This window comes from Grus americana, chromosome 5 (genome assembly GCF_028858705.1).
Source record: "Grus americana isolate bGruAme1 chromosome 5, bGruAme1.mat, whole genome shotgun sequence".
NCBI classification, from domain to species: domain Eukaryota; kingdom Metazoa; phylum Chordata; class Aves; order Gruiformes; family Gruidae; genus Grus; species Grus americana.
The window spans coordinates 1,935,326-1,951,954 of NC_072856.1; the positions used below are offsets into that span (position 1 = coordinate 1,935,326).

The 16,629-nt window shown below is 64.7% G+C and overlaps 2 protein-coding genes across 7 annotated transcripts; one reads left to right on the forward strand and one right to left on the reverse strand.

Moving 5' to 3' along the window:
• The first annotated feature begins 672 nt into the window (after positions 1-672).
• VWCE (von Willebrand factor C and EGF domains) lies at positions 673-6,565 on the forward strand. 6 transcript variants are annotated; one of them, XM_054828143.1, is made up of 20 exons: positions 673-857; positions 1,419-1,513; positions 1,600-1,689; positions 1,922-2,050; positions 2,150-2,266; positions 2,346-2,462; positions 2,646-2,801; positions 2,898-3,223; positions 3,293-3,386; positions 3,455-3,537; positions 3,769-3,856; positions 3,967-4,052; positions 4,200-4,317; positions 4,758-4,843; positions 5,036-5,132; positions 5,298-5,380; positions 5,561-5,651; positions 5,750-5,832; positions 5,953-6,043; positions 6,163-6,565. In XM_054828143.1, the coding sequence occupies exons 1-20, from the start codon at positions 748-750 to the stop codon at positions 6,540-6,542; spliced, it is 2,520 nt and encodes an 839-aa protein (XP_054684118.1). In that variant the 5' UTR covers positions 673-747; the 3' UTR covers positions 6,543-6,565. The 6 variants fall into 6 exon arrangements, with proteins under 6 accessions (XP_054684118.1, XP_054684119.1, XP_054684120.1 ...); XM_054828144.1 differs by having other exon boundaries at positions 4,758-4,823; positions 5,040-5,132; XM_054828145.1 differs by having other exon boundaries at positions 2,673-2,801.
• Positions 6,566-7,713: 1,148 nt separating this feature from the next.
• On the reverse strand, positions 7,714-12,153 carry LOC129207363 (pepsin A-like). The gene is made up of 10 exons (XM_054828185.1): positions 11,986-12,153; positions 10,687-10,880; positions 10,207-10,354; positions 9,569-9,686; positions 9,256-9,374; positions 8,960-9,159; positions 8,595-8,711; positions 8,327-8,465; positions 8,102-8,194; positions 7,714-8,000 (listed from the first exon to the last, which is right to left on the reverse strand). The coding sequence occupies exons 2-10, from the start codon at positions 10,740-10,742 to the stop codon at positions 7,851-7,853; spliced, it is 1,140 nt and encodes a 379-aa protein (XP_054684160.1). The 5' UTR covers positions 10,743-10,880; positions 11,986-12,153; the 3' UTR covers positions 7,714-7,850.
• Between the last annotated feature and the right edge of the window lie 4,476 nt (positions 12,154-16,629).

A 16,629-nucleotide genomic window follows, 5' to 3' on the forward strand; every position in this document is an offset into this window, starting at 1 on the left:
TGCTCCCTGGTATAAATCATTTACCTGCCTGCGACCTTCGCTTCAGCCCCCAGCCCGGGGAAGGGTCGAGGGGCCGGGGAGGAAGGCGGGGGGGGGGTTTGGCTGCACGTGGGGGTGACCCCGTGCCTCGGAGTAGGGTGCCGCAGCTGTGTGGGTGCCCCGCAACATCCCGCACCCCTCTCCCCGCCGGGTGTACCCCACCGTCCCGGCTCCACTTTGGCCCCTTTATCTGCTGCGTGCTCCTCTTTGGTGGGTCCCTGTGCAGGGCTGGGAAGGCGGCCCAGTGCCGCCAGGAGGAGGAGGAGGAGGAGGGGTGGGGAGAGGCCATGCCGGAGCTTTGCCAGATGTGGGAAAGGAGAGAAGGGGGGACGCTTTTTGCTGCTGCTTCCCGCCGCGTTGGGGACCCCCCCCCCTTTCCCTATCCTAGAGCCACCACGCTGACGACCGGGATGGAGCCGCTCGCCCCGGCCAAGCGAGCCGGTCTTGTGGCGAGCATCCCCAGGCCAGCGTGTCCCCCCATTCCGGGGTGGGTGGGTGGGTGGAGAGCCGGGTGCCGATGGCTTTCCCCCCGCAGCGCTCCCCGCTCTCGCCTCCCTCCACCCCCCGCATTGTTCCCGGCCCGGCGGGCGGGAGGAGGAGCAGGGCCAAGGGCCAGCATGCGGTAGGCGCCCCGTGCCGCCGAGGCAGGCAGGAAGGCAGGCAGGAAGGCAGGCGCTGGGAGCGTGCCGCCGGCCGGAGCCGCCTGTCATGTTGGTGGAGCTGCTCTTCCAGGCTGCCTGTGTGTCCCTGTTCCTCCCGGGCGGCCAGGGCAGGGTGTACCCCGGGAGGAAGAAGCTGGCCAGCTTTGCCGTGGAGAGGTAGCCGGGTTCCCCCTCTTTTCCTTCTCCCTCTCCCAGCAACACCTGGGGACGGCAGCGTGCCGTGCCGACCTCCGGCCGTCCGCCCCCTCGGCTGCCTTCGGGGCTCCGGCCGTGTCTCCCATCCCGGCCGAGGGGCCGGCACCCCACGCGTCCCTCCGTCTGCCCGGGACCAGGGGACGCGTGACCCTCGTAGGGGTCCTGCTCCCCACATCTGTGCCCTGCTCCCCGTGCCCCGCTGGGGGACGTTCCCCCCCCGTTACCGTGCGCTGGGGTGTTTGGGTGAGCTGGGGCACGGTCCTCTCCCTCTGTCCTACCTTGTTTTGGGGTCACGCTGCACCCCGGTACGCCCCGTGCCTGCCTCCCCCTGCATCCATGCCGTGCTCTGCTGCCGGGGATAGGGTGGCCACGGGCACGTCGTCACCGCTCCTGTGCGTCCCCCTGTCCTCGCGTTCCTGGGGTGGAGGGCTCCCCGCCGGCTGGAGGAGCTCCCCCAGGACCTTTGCTCTCTGCCCCGGGGGCTCGGGGCAGGGTGGCCTCAGCCTCTCCTCCCTCGCGCAGGCGCCGCGTGGGGCCCCACGTTTGCTTCTCGGGCTTCGGCAGTGGATGTTGTCCCGGGTGGATGCTGTCTCCGGGCAGCGGGCAGTGCACCCTGCGTGAGTACGGGCTCTGGGGGGGCGGGTTTGGGGAGGGGGGGGGGGTCCCTGCCCTCCTGACGGCCGCCTGTCCCCGCTCCCTGCAGCGCTCTGCTCCTTCGGCTGCGGCAGCGGCTTGTGCATCGCTCCCAATCTCTGCTCGTGCCCGGATGGAGAGCAGGGCATCACCTGCCCAGGTACCCTCCCGGTCACGCCGAAAGCCGGGATCCTCGAGCTTTCCCGGCAGGGCACGTTGCTCCTTGTCACCTCTCCCTGCGGCATCCCCCCCCCCCCCAGTGCAGGGGTAGGGGTGCCCCCAGGGCAGGGTGCGGACCCTCTGGTGCTGCGGCACAGAGCCGGGCTGGGCTGGGAGAGCGGGTGGGCGCTGGGGGTGTATCGGTGTCCCGTGGACCCCCGTCCGTGTTTCAGAGCTGCCGGGGACGTGCGGGGAGTACGGCTGCGACCTCTCCTGTAACCACGGCGGGTGCCAGGAGGTGGCCCGCGTCTGTCCCCTCGGCTTCTCCATGGTGGAGACAGCCAACGGCGTCCGCTGCACCGGTGAGCCGGGATGGGGAGGTCCCAGTGGGACAGGGCGGGGGGGTGGGGGTCCCGGTGGCCCCCCCCCCCCCATCTCCAGCTCTCCCCTCTCGCCCGCAGACATCGACGAGTGCCTGAGCGCCGCCTGCGAGGGTCTCTGCGTCAACACCGAGGGCGGCTTCGTCTGCGAGTGCGGCCCCGGCATGCAGCTCTCCGCCGACCGCCACAGCTGCCAGGGTGCGCGGGGGCCGGGGGGCCGGGCGGGGGGCGAGCGGGGGCCAGCCGGGGCTGCGGACCCTCAGCCTCTGCCCCCTAGATACGGACGAGTGCCTGGCCACGCCATGTCAGCACCGCTGCAAGAACAGCATCGGCAGCTACCGCTGCTCCTGCCGGCCCGGCTACCACCTCCACGGGAACCGGCACTCCTGCGTGGGTGAGCGCTGCGCCCCGGCCCCCTCTTCCCTCTCCGGGCCACGAAGCCCACGGGACGGAGGCGGCTGTCGGCACGGTGCTGTCGCCTCGTCCTCCTCCTCGCATGAGCCGCGCTGGAGGGGACGGCCGGGTGCACCAGGCTCCCTCCTGAGCGGTATCCCGGGGGGCAGCACCCCCTGCCCAGGCACTGACGAGTCCCCGCGTCCCCCAGATGTCAACGAGTGCCGGCGGCCGGGAGAGCGCCGAGCGTGCCAGCACGCCTGCCACAACACGCCGGGCAGCTACCTCTGCTCCTGCCGCCCCGGGTACCGGCTCAGCGGCGACAGGGTCTCCTGCGAAGGTATCCAGCTCCTTCTGCGGGCCGGGGCTGGGGAGGGGAGCGGGACACCCCCGGCTGCCTGCTTGCCCTAAGTGACGCCTCTTCCTTCCTTCCTAGGCTACCCCAAATCCATCCTGGCCCCATCACCCATCCTGCAGTCCCTGCAGCATCCGCCCACCCTCGTCCTGCTCCCTCCCGGCTCTGGGGGACCCCTCCTGGTCCCCAGGGGCTCCCCCTCGCCCCATCTCCCTGCCGCAGCTCCCGGTACCCAACTCCCTTCCTCCTCTCCCGCCCCGGCATCCCCGGCCACCGAGCCATCCCCGCGGGCAGCGGGAGCCCCCGGTACCTCCGCCCCATCGGCCCCTCGCTGCTGGTACCAGGGGGCTCCCCGGGAGCCCGGCGCTCGCTGGACGGAGCCGGGGTGCCGGAGCTGCGCCTGCCAGGTAAGCGCCCTGTCCTCTGCCCGCCGCACCAGCCTGACGTGGGGCTGAGCCAGCGCGTGCCCTTTGCAGGGGGGACGAGTGCTCTGCGAGGCCGTGAGCTGCCCCGTTACCTGCTCCCACCCGCTGCCCGCCCCAGCCGGGGGCTGCTGCCCCAGCTGCTCAGGTGAGCCCTGGCCGCCCTCCCCTGGCCCCGCTGCCCGGGGTGCCCCCCCTGACCCGCCTGCCTTGCAGGCTGCCTGCACGAGGGGGTGGCCCGGGCCGAGGGCGACGTCTTCTCCCCATCCGATGGGAACTGCACCGTCTGCGTCTGCCTGGTGAGTCTGTGCCGTCCTGGGAAGGATGGATGGATGGATGGATGGATGGATGGATGGATGGATGGATGGCAGCATCCCTCCGCATCCCCGCTCAGCCCAGGGACGCGCCTCCGGGGCGATGGAGTGGGATGCGCTGGGGCGGATGGTGCCCCGACACCGTCCGCCCATGGTGGGGAAAGGGGCGCGTCGTCCCCCGGCTGCTCCGCGACAGCCCCGCGTTCTCATCCGTAGGCTGGTAACATCTCCTGCATCTCCCCCGAGTGCCCCCCGGGTTCCTGCCCCAGCGCCTCGCCGGCCGACTGCTGCTCCTGCCAGCCAGGTGGGTCCCCCGGGACCCCCAGCCCCTGGGAATGGGGGTTTGGGGTGGGGGTTCGCTGGGGGCCGTGCTTTGCTCCCCGCCCCCAACCCCGCTGCCTCTCTCCTCCCCAGCAAAGTGCAGTTTTCGGGGCCGCACGTACGCACACGGCACCCGGTTCAACCTGGACGGGGACGACTGCACCATCTGCGTCTGCCGGGTAGGTCCCGGGGGGGGCTGAGAGGGGGGGGTCCCCAGGGCTGGGGGTCCCCAGGGCTGCTCCAGGGCCATCCTGCTGGGGGGGGATCCAGCCTTTGCTCGGGGCTGGCTGCGGGGCCAGCAGGTTGACGCGTCCCCGTGTCCCCAGGGCGGAGAGGTGGAGTGCTCCTTCGCCCCCTGCCCCGTGCTGGACTGCCCCCAGCACCAGCGGCACCTGGGCCCGGGGCAGTGCTGCTTCACCTGCCGGGACCCCCCGGCCCCCGCCGGTGAGCCCACGCTGAGGGGGGGGACAGCTGGGGACGGGCAGGGCGGGATGGGGGGGGACAGGTGGGGGACAGGGAGGACAGGATGCAGAGGACGTCTGGGGATGGGGAGGGTGGGATGCGGGGGGATTCCTGGGCACGGGGAGGGTGGGATGTGGGGGGATTCCTGGGCACGGGGAGGGTGGGATTTGGGGGACAGCTGGGGACAAGGAGGACAGGACGAAGGGGACAGCTGGGGATGGGGAGGGCAGGGGAAAGCGGGGTGAGCTGGATGTGGGGGTGCCCAGGGACTGGCAGGGCTTTTGGGGGGCTGCACAGCCGTGGGGTTTGGAGGTGGGGAGCGGGCGCAGGGTGGGAACGGCACACGTGTCCGGCAGTGCGTGCGGACACCAGGAGGTGACGGGCTGGGGGTGCCCGTGTCCCCCCCTCCGTGTCTCCCCCAGGTTGTTTCGTGGATGACAACGGGGTGGAGTTTCCCGTCGGACAGATCTGGTCTCCGGGCGATCCCTGTGAGTTATGCATCTGCCAGGTGAATGAGAACCTGCTCTGCTTCACTCCTCCTACCTGCCCCTGCCCCGGCGCACGGCTCCTGTCCCCCTCCTTCCCTCGGGATGCTGGGCTGCTCGCGGCCGCGGTCCCCGGCACCTCCCCGGCTTCGTGGGCTCTAAACCCCGCGGTTTTGGGCAGCCCGAGGTCTCTGTCAAGTGCTTCTCCCCTGCAGGCAGACGGCTCGGTGAGCTGCAAGCGGACGGACTGCGTGGAGACCTGTCCCTACCCCATCCGCATCCCCGGGCAGTGCTGCCCCGACTGCTCGGCAGGTGATGGGGGCGGTGGGTGCTTCTTGGAAGGGTGCTGGTTCCTCCACGTCCCCTGCCTGCGGGCCCGGGCACGACTAGATCCAGCAAGCCAGGGCTTGAGCAGAGAGATCTCCCGGGGGTCCCCGAGCCACCTGGGAACCACGAGTGCCCCTCTCCTCCCCGCAGGCTGCACCTACATGGGAAGGATCTTCTACAACAACGAGACCTTCCCCTCCACCCTGGACCCCTGTCTCAGCTGCATCTGCCTGGTGAGGGCTGCGCCGGGGACCGCGAGATGTTTTCGGCTCCTGCCCCATGGGCTGAGCCCCAGTTTTTTCCTCCGTTGCAGGAAAAAGCTCCCGGGCGTTTCGGGGTTGCCCCCTTTTACCCCAGCCCACCCCGGCGGGCGCTAACGCCCGGCCCTCGCGCGTCTTTCCCGTCTCTCGCAGCTGGGCTCGGTGGCCTGTTCGCCCGTGGACTGTGCCATCTTCTGCACCTACCCCTTCCACCCCGAGGGCGAGTGCTGCCCCGTCTGTAACGGTAGGAGCCGGGATCGGGGCGGGGGGGGGGTTTGGGGGGGGGGAAGTGGGGTGCCCGAGCCCCCCGCCACACGCTGAGCGTTGCCTCGCTCCCCACAGACTGCAACTACCAGGGTAGGAAGGTGGCGAACGGCCAGACCTTCACCCCCGAGGGACAACCCTGCACCCGCTGCACCTGCCAGGTGAGCGGGGTGCCCCAGGACACCGGGGTGCTCGTGCCCACGGGGCGTCCGGGACGGCAGAGGGGACGGGGGAGGAGATGGCGGGGATGGCTCATCCCCACCTTCATCCCTCGCTGCCAGCTCGGGGAGGTGAGCTGTGAGAAGAGGCTGTGTCCCCACTCCTGCGCAGAGCCCCCCGCGCTGCCCGCTGCCTGCTGCCCGCCCTGCCAAGGTAACGGGGACGCCGGGGCTCCGGGCTGCCGGCGGCGGGGTCTGGCAGGTTTTTTGGGGGTGGGGGGGTGGCAGTCCAGGGGGAGAGGCAGATGCTAACCACACGCATCTCTCCGTTAGCCACAGATGTCCGGCTCCTGCTGCAGAGCAGCGACCTGTCCCTGTCCCCATCCCACGAGGACCCCCCTGCTGGCACCCCGTACCCCAGCCCCCCAGCATCGACCCGGCCCCCCCGCCACCGCCTGGCCCAGCTCCTGCTCCCCAACACAGCCCCCAGACCGGGGAGTGCCGGGGCTGGGGAGCCCCCTCCGACCACGCTGAGCCCCTCCGGGCACCCATCGGCAGCCACTCTGCCCCCCGCCACCCCCTCTGAGGCCGCAGCCCCCCCAGCTCCCACTGGCAGCCCCAGCCCCGAGGCTCAGGGACCCCCCGGGGACGCGGACCCCTCTGCCGTGCCACCGGCCAGCGGGGAGAGCCCCGGCGGGCACGTGGCTCCTTAGGGTCCGGGTGTCACACGAGTGCCTGGCACGAGGGGAGGAGGAGGAGGAGGAGGAGGAGGAGGAGGAGGAGGAGGAGGATGAAGAAGGAGAGGAGGAGGGGGTCTGCAGGACCAGCAGGTCTGGCCCACCAGGCCCCCACGGGGATGGGTGGCTGGGGACGGGGGTGCCAAGCCAACAGGGTGGGCAACAGCATCCCCGCTCCCACGGGTGCATGGGCACTGCCTCTTTCTTGGGGTGCCGGGGACCCCCAGCCCCTCACCGCCGCACCGAGGCAGGACTGCGGGGTAGGACCCCCCCCGCCTCCCCGGCTCGCTGGGTGCAGGATGAGGGGCTGGAAGATGCTGGGGGGTCCCGTGCCAGCCCCCAGCTGTGGCACGTACCCCTGGGGTGGGCGCTGCCCGCATCTCCTGGCACGGGGAGGGGGCGAGCTGCCCTCCCTGCCACCAATAAAGTCACCCTGGTATTTATGCCCCGTCCCCCTGCTCCTGCTTGCACCCGCCGGTGTGCCGAACCCAGCCGCGGGGCTTTCCCTGGGGGGATTTTGGGGTGAGCGGCCCCCCCGGGATGAAGAGGGCAGTGCCGGAGGTGTTCATCCCCCCGGGATGGGACGGGAGGGAGACCCTGAGGGAGCAGAGCTGAGCAGAGGGAGAGGGGTTTCTGGGGGCTGGCACCAGATTTTGGCTGTTCCTGGTTGAGATTTTTCCGGGGGCTTGACCTGAGCGAAGTGCCCGGTCCTTGGGCACATCCGGAAGGTGCTGAGGCTGGCGCTGCCCCTGCGAAGGGGCTCCCAGAGTACGGCTCTGCCCCGGGGAGATGGTGACGAGACAGGTCCATGGCTCCAGGGAGCATCACGGCGGGTTATCCGGGCAGCGTCCCGCACGGATTGATGGCGATTAACGGCACAAAGCACCCCCAGCGCCAGGATGGGACCCATTCGCCCCGGACCCGAACGTGAAAAGCAGCGACCCTGGGGCACCCACCTTCACCGGCTGCCCTGATAAAGCCCACCCAGGCGCCCAGTTGGCGGCACGGCTCTGCCCCGGGCAGCCGGGGGCTCTTACAGGTGGCACCCCGTCTGCTCACCCACCCACGGGTGTCCGTGCCCACGGCCACGGTGGCAGCGGCAGGGCGGCCGTGCCAGCCCTTCCCCGAGAGACGCGGTACAGCGGGGGCTTCTCCACAGCTTTATTGTGCTCGGTGGCCGTGGCAGGAGGGGACGGGAGCGCCGGGCAAGGGCCAGCACCGCCAGCCATCGGGCTGGGAACGCCAGGGCAGCTGCCTGTCCCTGTCCCCAACGCGGAGACACGCTCAGGACAGCCGGGACAGCCCCACCGTGTTGTTGGCCCTGTTGAAGATCACGTAGTATTCGCGGATGAAGACGTCCCCCAGGATCCAGAGCTCGCCCGACTCGGTGGGGACGTCCATGCCTTCGAAGCCGAGGATGCAGTACCCGTCGCTCTGCAGCCGAGGACGTGGCGGATGGTGGTTACCAGCTGCCGGACCCCCCTCAAATTCCTCCCCCCCCCCCCCCAAAGTCCCCTCCCCGGCAGGATGCTCACCTCTATCACGTATGCCCTGGGCGGCACGGGGAAGGCTTTGCCGTTGATGCGGAAGATGATGCTGGGCAGTTTGTTGACGGCCTTGCAGTTGATCTAGCGGGGGACACGGTGGCAGGTGGGGGGTCAGAGGGACTACGTGCCCCGGGGAGCGATGGAGCAGCCCCAGGGTCCAGCTGGGCACCCCCCAGAGCCCCAAAGCCCCTGCGCGCTCCCCCGGAGCCTCACCTCGCCGTTGGAGCTGGCGCCCAGGATGCGCAGGATGGTGCTGACGGCACTGTTGGGCATGGCCAGCAGCGAGGTGCCCGTGTCCACGATGGCCTCGCAGCCGAAGGAGCAGGCGATGCGCTTCCCACCAACGGAGACGCTGGGGGGAGAAGCGAGGGGTGAGCCTCCCAGGTGCGGGACGAGGGGCCGCACCTCCCAAAATATCGACTGGGACGGGGGGGCAGGGGCACGGGGAGCCACCGAGCGTGGGGGGCTGCGCCGGGACTACCTGTCCATGGTAATCTGCCAGTAGGTCTCGGCAGAGAGGGGGATCCAGTTGATGCCGTTGGTGGTGTAGAAGGGATCGATGGCGCCGAAGAGGACAAAGCTGCCGCTCTGCCCGTTCCTGCAAGGGGGGAGCCGTCGGGTGGAGGTCCCACCCCGCCACCACCGCTCCGCTGGCAGCGCCATCGCCGAGGGGGGGCTTTGCTGCCGTCCTTCTCTGCTGGGGTCCGTGGCGGCAATGGCGAGCCACGTCCCCCAGGAGCCACGGGGCGTCACGCCATCAGGGAATGGTGCCGGAGCCAGCTCCGGTGGGAGGGAAATGGGAGAAAAATCCTTGGCAGGGGTTGGGCGGCTCTGGCCAGGGCTTACTTGCTCAGGTAGACGGAGAAGAGGTTCTCGTCCACGAGGCCTTCCATCATCATGTTGTCAAAGACGGGGGTGGCTCCGGAGGAGGCGATGCTCGGGAAAGCCAGCCCCAGGATGCCATCGAAGGGGACGTAGTCGAAGAAATCGCCGGGTTCGGTCTCAGCCAGCCCAAAGACCTGGTTAATGACCTCGATGCCCGCGACCTGGTCAGGGAGAGGGAGAGGGGCTTGGTTTGGGTGGACGGTGCCCCGGTGTCCCCACTCCCGTGGGATTGGGGGGCTGGGTGCACCCCGCCTTACGGTGACGGTGTCGTAGCCCAGGATGCCAGTCATGCTGCCAGTGCCATAAGCGATGAAGAGGCTGTCGTTGGTGCTGACGAAGGTCAAGGAGTACGCTGGGTTGAAGCGGTTATGGCTGCCTGCGGGAACGGGAGGGAGACGGTCACGGTCCGTCCCGTCCTCAGGGACCAAGGATGACCCTGCAGTGCCTCCCCCATCGCCCGATGTCCCCAAGGGACTCCCGAAGCCGGGCAGGGCAGGGGACTGGCAGAGCCTGGAGCTTCCCCTGCCTTCACCCCTTGCCCGGTCGACCGTGGGGCTGCCAGACACCTACGGCAGGCAGGGCTGGAGCAGTACACCGAGGGCACCCACAGGTTGGAGGAGCCGGTGTCAAAGACAACGGTGAATTCCTGGGCTGGGGTACCGATGAAGATGGTGCCAAAGTATTCGTCCTGTCAAAGTGGGATGAGTATAAGGGATTAGCGGGACGGGTAAGGGGTTAATGGGATGGGTACAGGGTTAGGGGAACGGGTAAGGGGCTAGCGGGATGGATAGCAAGATCGGTAAGGGGCTAGAAAAATGGGTAAGGGGCTAGAAAAATGGGTAAGGGGCTAGAAAAATGGGTAAGGGGCTAGCAGGACGGGTAAGGGGCTAGTGGCATGGATAGCAAGATCGTTAAGGGGTTAGAAAAATGGGTAAGGGGCTAGTGGGATGGGTAAGGGGTTAGGAGAATGGGTACAGAGTTAGGGGAACGGGTAAGGGGCTAGTGGGATGGATAGCAAGACCAGTAAGGGGTTAGAAAAATGGGTAAGGGGCTAGCAAGATGGGTAACAGATTAGAGGAATGGGTAAGGGGCTAGCAGGACAGCTAAGGGGCTAGTGGGCCAGGTAAGCGGCTAGTGGGCCAGGTAAGGGGCCAGCAGCCCCGTGGGCTGCCCTGCGGGTGCCAGCCCCTCTGCCCCGCCGTGCTCACGTCCAGGTAGTTCTCCAGGGGCTCGCTGGCGACGCCGATGGAGAAGTATTTGGCGGCTGGGTTGTAGGGGTGCTGCTTCAGGTAGCTCTCCAGCAAGCCGTGCTCCCGCAGGGACTGCCGCAGGGACTTCACCCTCCTCAGAGGGATTCTGGGGTGCAGGGGAGAGGGGGGGCAGCCGTCACTGGGAGCCGGGCAGGGATACGCCTCGGGGGGGGGAGGCGGGTACCCCCCACTGTGCGCTCGCCCTGTGCCTCGTCCCACAGCCCCTCCCGTGGGATCCCGGGGACCGTCCTCGCTGCGGGGAGCCACGGCAATGGCTGGGGGGGTGGGGGGGGAGGTCCAGGTTGTGTGTGTGTGTGTGTGTCCCAATCCCCGCTGCCGGGAGCTGGGCAGTCGCCCCGTTTGCCTCCCTCAGCGTGGGCGCTGGGGGTTCTCAGGACCGCAGCGGCTGTGCAGGCACCCCGACACCCCAGTACTCACTTGGTGACAAGGCAGTGGCCCAGGGCCACCAAGCTGAGGAGCAGGAGCAGCTTCATGGTGCCAGCGAGCCGGGCGAAGGGACACACCGAGTACGCCACTGGCCTCAGCCCGGCTCCTTATATCCCGGCCACGGTTGTTTGGCTGGCGTCTCCGATAAGAAAGGCAAACGGCTCCGGGGCAGTTATCACAACGTCCTTAAGAAAGATAGAGGGGGGGGGTCAATGTCGTCAAGCCGAGGGCTCTCCATCTTCCCTGGGGTGGAACGCTGGGGCGCAGGGATGCTTGCGGCGGGCTGGGGCTGGCAGAGAAGCACCCTCCAGTTATTCTGTGTCCCGAGGCGGGGGGGCACTGGGAGGGCACGGCGAGGGAGACGCGGGGCTGGCTGTGACCGTTTCTGGGCATTTCCCCCCCATCTGACCAGTTTCTGTCTGCAGGGGGTGCAGCCTCAGGCCCCTCCTGCAGCCACCACCCAAGGGTGCAGCACGTCCCTTTTTTTTTTGGGGGGGGGGGGGGCTGGAGACAGCTGGTGGCCCCTCACCGCTGCCCCTGAGCACCCCAGCCTGCCTTGGGGTGCCCACCCATGGGTGGCAACCGAGCCCCACCTGGGCTGCAGCTGGCCGTAACCCTGCGGCAGACACGGGGGGGGGGTTTGGTAACGATGGTGAATTTGCTTCCTCTTGCACCAACATCCAAGGGGCAAACGCGGTCGTTCCTCACCGGCTTTATCCGTTACGGATGCCGGCTCCTGTTAGCTCAACACAGCGCGTCTCCGTCCGCCTGCCCCGGTGCAGGGAGGTGGAAGCCCCCGTCCTCCACCATGGCAGAGCCGAGCCGGTGCCTGCAGCCCCCCGCCTGCCTCCCCTGCCCCGGGCTGAGCACGGTGCAGGAGCTGCACTGCTGGCGTCCGGCTGGCTCTCATAGAACCATAGAACGGTTTGGGTTGGAGGGGACCTCACAGCCCACCCAGTCCCACCCCTGCCATGGGCAGGGACACCCTCCACTAGCCCCGGTTGCCCAAAGCCCCATCCAACCTGGCCTTGAACACTGCCAGGGAGCCAGGGGCAGCCACAGCTTCTCTGGGCAACCTGTGCCAGGGCCTCAGCACCCTCACGGGGAAGGATTTCTGCCTCACATCCCATCTCCATCTCCCCTCCTGCAGCTTCAGGCCATTCCCCTTGGCCTGTCACTCCCTGCCCTTGGCACCAGCCCCTCTCCAGCTTTCCTGGAGCCCCTGCAGGGACTGGAAGGGGCTCTAAGGTCTCCCCGGAGCCTTCTCTTCTCCAGGCTGAACAACCCTACCTCTCTCAGCCTGTCTCCATAGCAGAGGTGCTCCAGCCCTCGGATCATCTCCGTGGCCTCCTCTGGACTCGCTCCAACAGCTCCATGTCCTTCTTGTGCCGGGACTTCATCCGCTTCCACCTCTCTCAGGGCTGCCTGCGGAACTGGGACCAACTGAGGGGTGAAACTGGGACCAGCTGGAGGAAAAGACCGGGTCAGGATGCTGCTGGTTGAACAATGCCAAGGTTACCGGTGCTCAGCGCTGGACCAGGCGTCCCGGGCCTCCGTCACAGCAACACGTGCTTGAGATGTGGCTGCTGGCACGGTCACCTTGTCCAGCGCTTGGAGGAAAATGAAACCAGACCCTGCGCCAACGAGCTGGGGACCAGAGGCACTGTACGGGCTGGAGCTGGCTTTCCCCCTCGGTACCAGTTTCAGTCCAGCTCTGAATAATAAAAAGAATTGAAGATAGAAGCTAAATTACACTGGGGGAATGCAATGAGTAAGAACCAGGTAGGATTCGATGGGTGATGTTGGGGGAAAAGGGAGGAAACGCCTAATTCTCCCTGAGCAAAAAGGAAGGCGTGATGTGTTCAGTTTGGGGGTAGGAGGCTGGAAAGGAGAAAGAAGGTCTTTGGCTGACCCCCAAAACAGAAAGTCTGGCCACAGCCGGAAAACCCTGCACGGAGCCTTGGCACGGTGTTCCCCACCGGCCTCGGGAGCCAGCCGGTGCCCGCGGGTAGCTCTGAACAACAAAGAAAAAAAAATACCAGAAATTGGATGACAGCATCTCAAACTTCACGCTCACTCCGTCGTTCTCCCGGCCCTGCGCAAGGCAACGGCGCGTGGTGATGGGTAGGAGCTCGGATAAGGAGCAGCCCTTAGCAAAGGGGCTGGTTCGCTGCAAACGTGGAAAACGTTTATCTGTAGGTTCTCCTCCTCCACAGCACACGGAGGGTTTCGCTACTCCATGGGGACAACATGCTCCAGGTGATTTGCCCGGGCTGCTGCAGATATTAGGAACAGCTGCTGCAAATCCTGTTTGTATATAAGGGAGATGCAGAGCTGAGGCTTGCTCGTTTGCTTGGTTCTTGCTTGATTGCTCTGTGCTGGGAGCCCTTTGCAAGGTTCCTCACACCTGGGTGCTAGTGGAAGGCATGGCCCGGCCCCTCAACGGCAGCATTTGGGGAAGGGGGTGGTTTGGAGAGCTGTCAAAGCTCACACCTTCCCACCCGCTCATCTTCTGAGGACTGAGACGGGAGGTTTCCTCCAGGGAGGCTGCTCGGGAGCCGCTGGCCTTGGCATGCGTTCCATGCTGGGGAAGATAATGTGGTAGGAGGTCTGCAGGAGCTGGCGTGGGCTGTAGGAGGTGGTGGCCAGAGCTCCGCAGAGCCGGTAGCCGCAGGTGCGTGTCGGTGCAGCTCCAGCACCAGAGAACCTGTGATGGAGAGGAAGGTCCTGCCGGAAGGTAGAGATGGTCCTTGGTCCAGCCCCACAGCGGGGAACAGGAGGTAACCGGTGGGTGTGGGCAAGGAGCGATGAAGAGGGGGAGATGCCCGCTCTCCTCGGCAGCGATGGAGGTCCCGGTGATGCTGGGGTGGAATTTCCTCTATTTGTGGGAAATTTGTTCAGCAGAACGTGTGAGCTCAGGGTGGGGTGATGGAGGGACGAGCTGCCTCCGAGGTGTCCTCCTGCTCACCCTGCATCGGTTTTGGTAACGAGCGGAGAAATCTGAGGAACAGAAAGCTGAAGGGCAGCAACATTTCATGTCCTGAATTCTTCCTTCGGAGCAAGTTAACGAGTTGGGCTGCGGGGACTCAAGCCTGGACTCGCTGTCACACCTCACTTCAACCTGGTCCCCTTTGCTTTGGGGCTGCCTAGTCTTGTTTGGGGGTTTTTTGTTCATTTTTTCCCCCAAACATTAGAGAAAACAAAAATGACAAGTTTTTCAGGAGCTGTTTATGAATATAAATTTTTTTTTTTTTTGCACATTCAGACACAACATAAACCTCCCTGAGCACAGAGGGCAGGGACTAACCTGTGCTCTCATGGCAAGTCCTCTGTCTGGGCAAAGAGGATGTTTGGGCTGAAATGGAAGTTGTTTTGTAACGTTAGGGAAATAGAACTTGATTCTTCTGTCAATAGATCCCATCACTAGGAGCCACTGAAAAACCGCGCGTGTTCGGACAGGTATTTGGTTTTTGGCTGTAGCGTTATACGCAGAATGAGGAAGTTGTGGAATTCAGCACCAGAAAAATCTCAGAACAAATATTTAGCACCATTAAAGTCGAGAACAAAAGAAATGTGGGGAAAATAATCACTCTGAGGGTGCAAAATGACTTTCTGTTAGGGCTATGGAGACACCTTCTCAGGTGAGAAACCCCGAAGCCGCCGGCCCTGGGCTCTGCGCAGCTCTCAACACGGACCTGGCGGCGTCGTTCCCTTCGATCTCCAAGGGCTGATTCTTCGGGGAAGGATTTTGCTGGCAGTCTGGCTGCAGAAACGTACGGGCTTGGCCCTTCCGGAGCTGGAAGAGGTAGTGGCTCCAGAGATAAGGGTCCTCTCCCTCCAGGATAACCTGGCTCTTGGCCCCGATCCCTGCGGTGAGGCGGCCGAAGCCAGCTGCCGGGCAGGACAGCCAGATTTCAGCCCTCTCCTATGGCACTGAGCTTCCCCGTGCTGGTGAAAGCATGATGCCGTGGCTCTTTCCCGAGCTTTTTCCCCTCAGGTTTCCCTCGGTCTTTATTATTACAGGTTTTTAGAGCCCTCTGGGGAAGCTCAGACCCTCGGAGTTTGGAGGCAGCCATGGTGTGACCCGTCTATCACTTAACGTCCTTCCAGCCTCGCGCTCTGGGATGAGAAATAGAGGGAACAAGACGTGCCGGATTCTGGAGAGAGAAAAAAAAATACATATATAAATCTACTCTTTGCCCCCAAAGGGAGCAGGGAACCCTGAGAAAACTCCAAACCAAGGTGCGAAGAGCTCGAAATGCAACTCGGCTGCATCCCCGCCGTGTCAGGGAGGGCAGGGAGCAGGCAGTGGCTGCGGTGGGTGCCTGGGCTGGGTGGCAGAGGGTGGCCGCTCTGCCGTAGCTCTGCTTGGCGGCAGAGGGCACCAAACGATGCGGAGATCCCCGCCGTGTTCTCCAAAAGCAGATGAAGACCAGCCCGAGTGGACGGATCTGGAGGTTTTTAGTTGTGGTTTGCCTGTTGCTGATGCAGCTGCGGCTGGGTTAGGATTCCTGTTCAATAAAACCGACAGGGAGTTACATTTGCATCCAGAAAAACGTTAAGATTTCAATGTCTGTTGTTCCCGATGCCTGAGTAAGGCTGGATTTGATTCCCTGCGTTGCTCTACCTGGGCTCATGATAAGCTTGGGTTCCGCGGAAGCGTTAAAAGACTCGCGTGGAGCACTAAGATAAAGCCCTGGGTGGGCTGGTTGGTGGGTGGAGGACGGCTGGTGGCTGAACTGGTTGTGGTTGACTGCAAAGGCAGAAGAGTTGGGTGGTGACCTTGACCTTCCCTCGCAGAGAAGCGCCGAGGCGGCGCAGGACCGGCGGCAGGAACGGGGTTTTTTTTTTTTGGTTTTTTTTTTTTTTTAATGCTTTGCCGCTTCCCGTGATTGGCAGCAATCCGTGCACGAAGAGACAGTTCTGAAGGCGAGGTGAGACGTGCTGGAGGTAACTGGTGGGATTGCCTGAGCAATCTAGGTCACAAACAGGAAGAGATGGGCACCTCCAAAAGCTACCCTGGCTCCAAGACGGGCCCCGAGGGGCAAATAAATAAATCCCCGAGTGTGGATCCCCGTGAGGAACGCAATGGCCGTGAGGCTGGAAGGTCTAGGATTAATCCCGATGGCCAAGGGAAGTCTCAACGGGAACTGTACGAGATCAGGCGACATCACTTGTGCGGCGTTTGACTGTCACGGGGCTCACCCTGCGGGCCAGACAGGACCGTGTATGAATTTTCAGGCAAAGGACTTTGCTGACTCAGCTCAGGAACAGCCTTATCCAACTTTATCTGCGCAGGCTTGAAAAGCTCAGCCCGGAAAAAAATAAAAATCACCTTACTGAGATATACCTTATCTCGGTAACTGCAGATTAAGGACGCAAACTTGTTTTCCAGTCCTGTCCTTCCCGTAAAGGCATTATCGTACATCGCACGGTTGCTTTATCACAACTGTCAGATGAAAGGCACAAAAACAGAGAGGAGGGAGGTCCGGTTTGAGGCTCCAGCTTTTGCTACCTGCTGCGGGTGATCCTGGACGGTGACTAACACCTTTGGCGGCCTCGGTCTGTGGTTGCTAAATGAGCGAACGTTATTTTCTCGACTGGGCTGCTGAGATAGTGGCTGGACCACGCGGACCACAAAGCTTCCTAGCTGTGCAAGGGCAAGCGTAGAAAGGGAACTGGTTTGCGGCCAGAGGTACGTCTGTGACGCGGTGCTGCGAAGAGCCGAAAGAAATGGTGCTGATAAACTCCCAGTTAAAAGATGGGTGGGATTCTGAGAAAGGCTCTTCTGTCGTCTGAATCCTGCTCGGCTGAGGAACACAGAAAACATTGTCTTGAAAACAAACAGCATTAAAAGAAAAAAAGAACAGCACTATCAATTTTTTTTGTTGTTTTTCCCCTTCTATCGGGAAACGCTCCAAATCACATTTGACT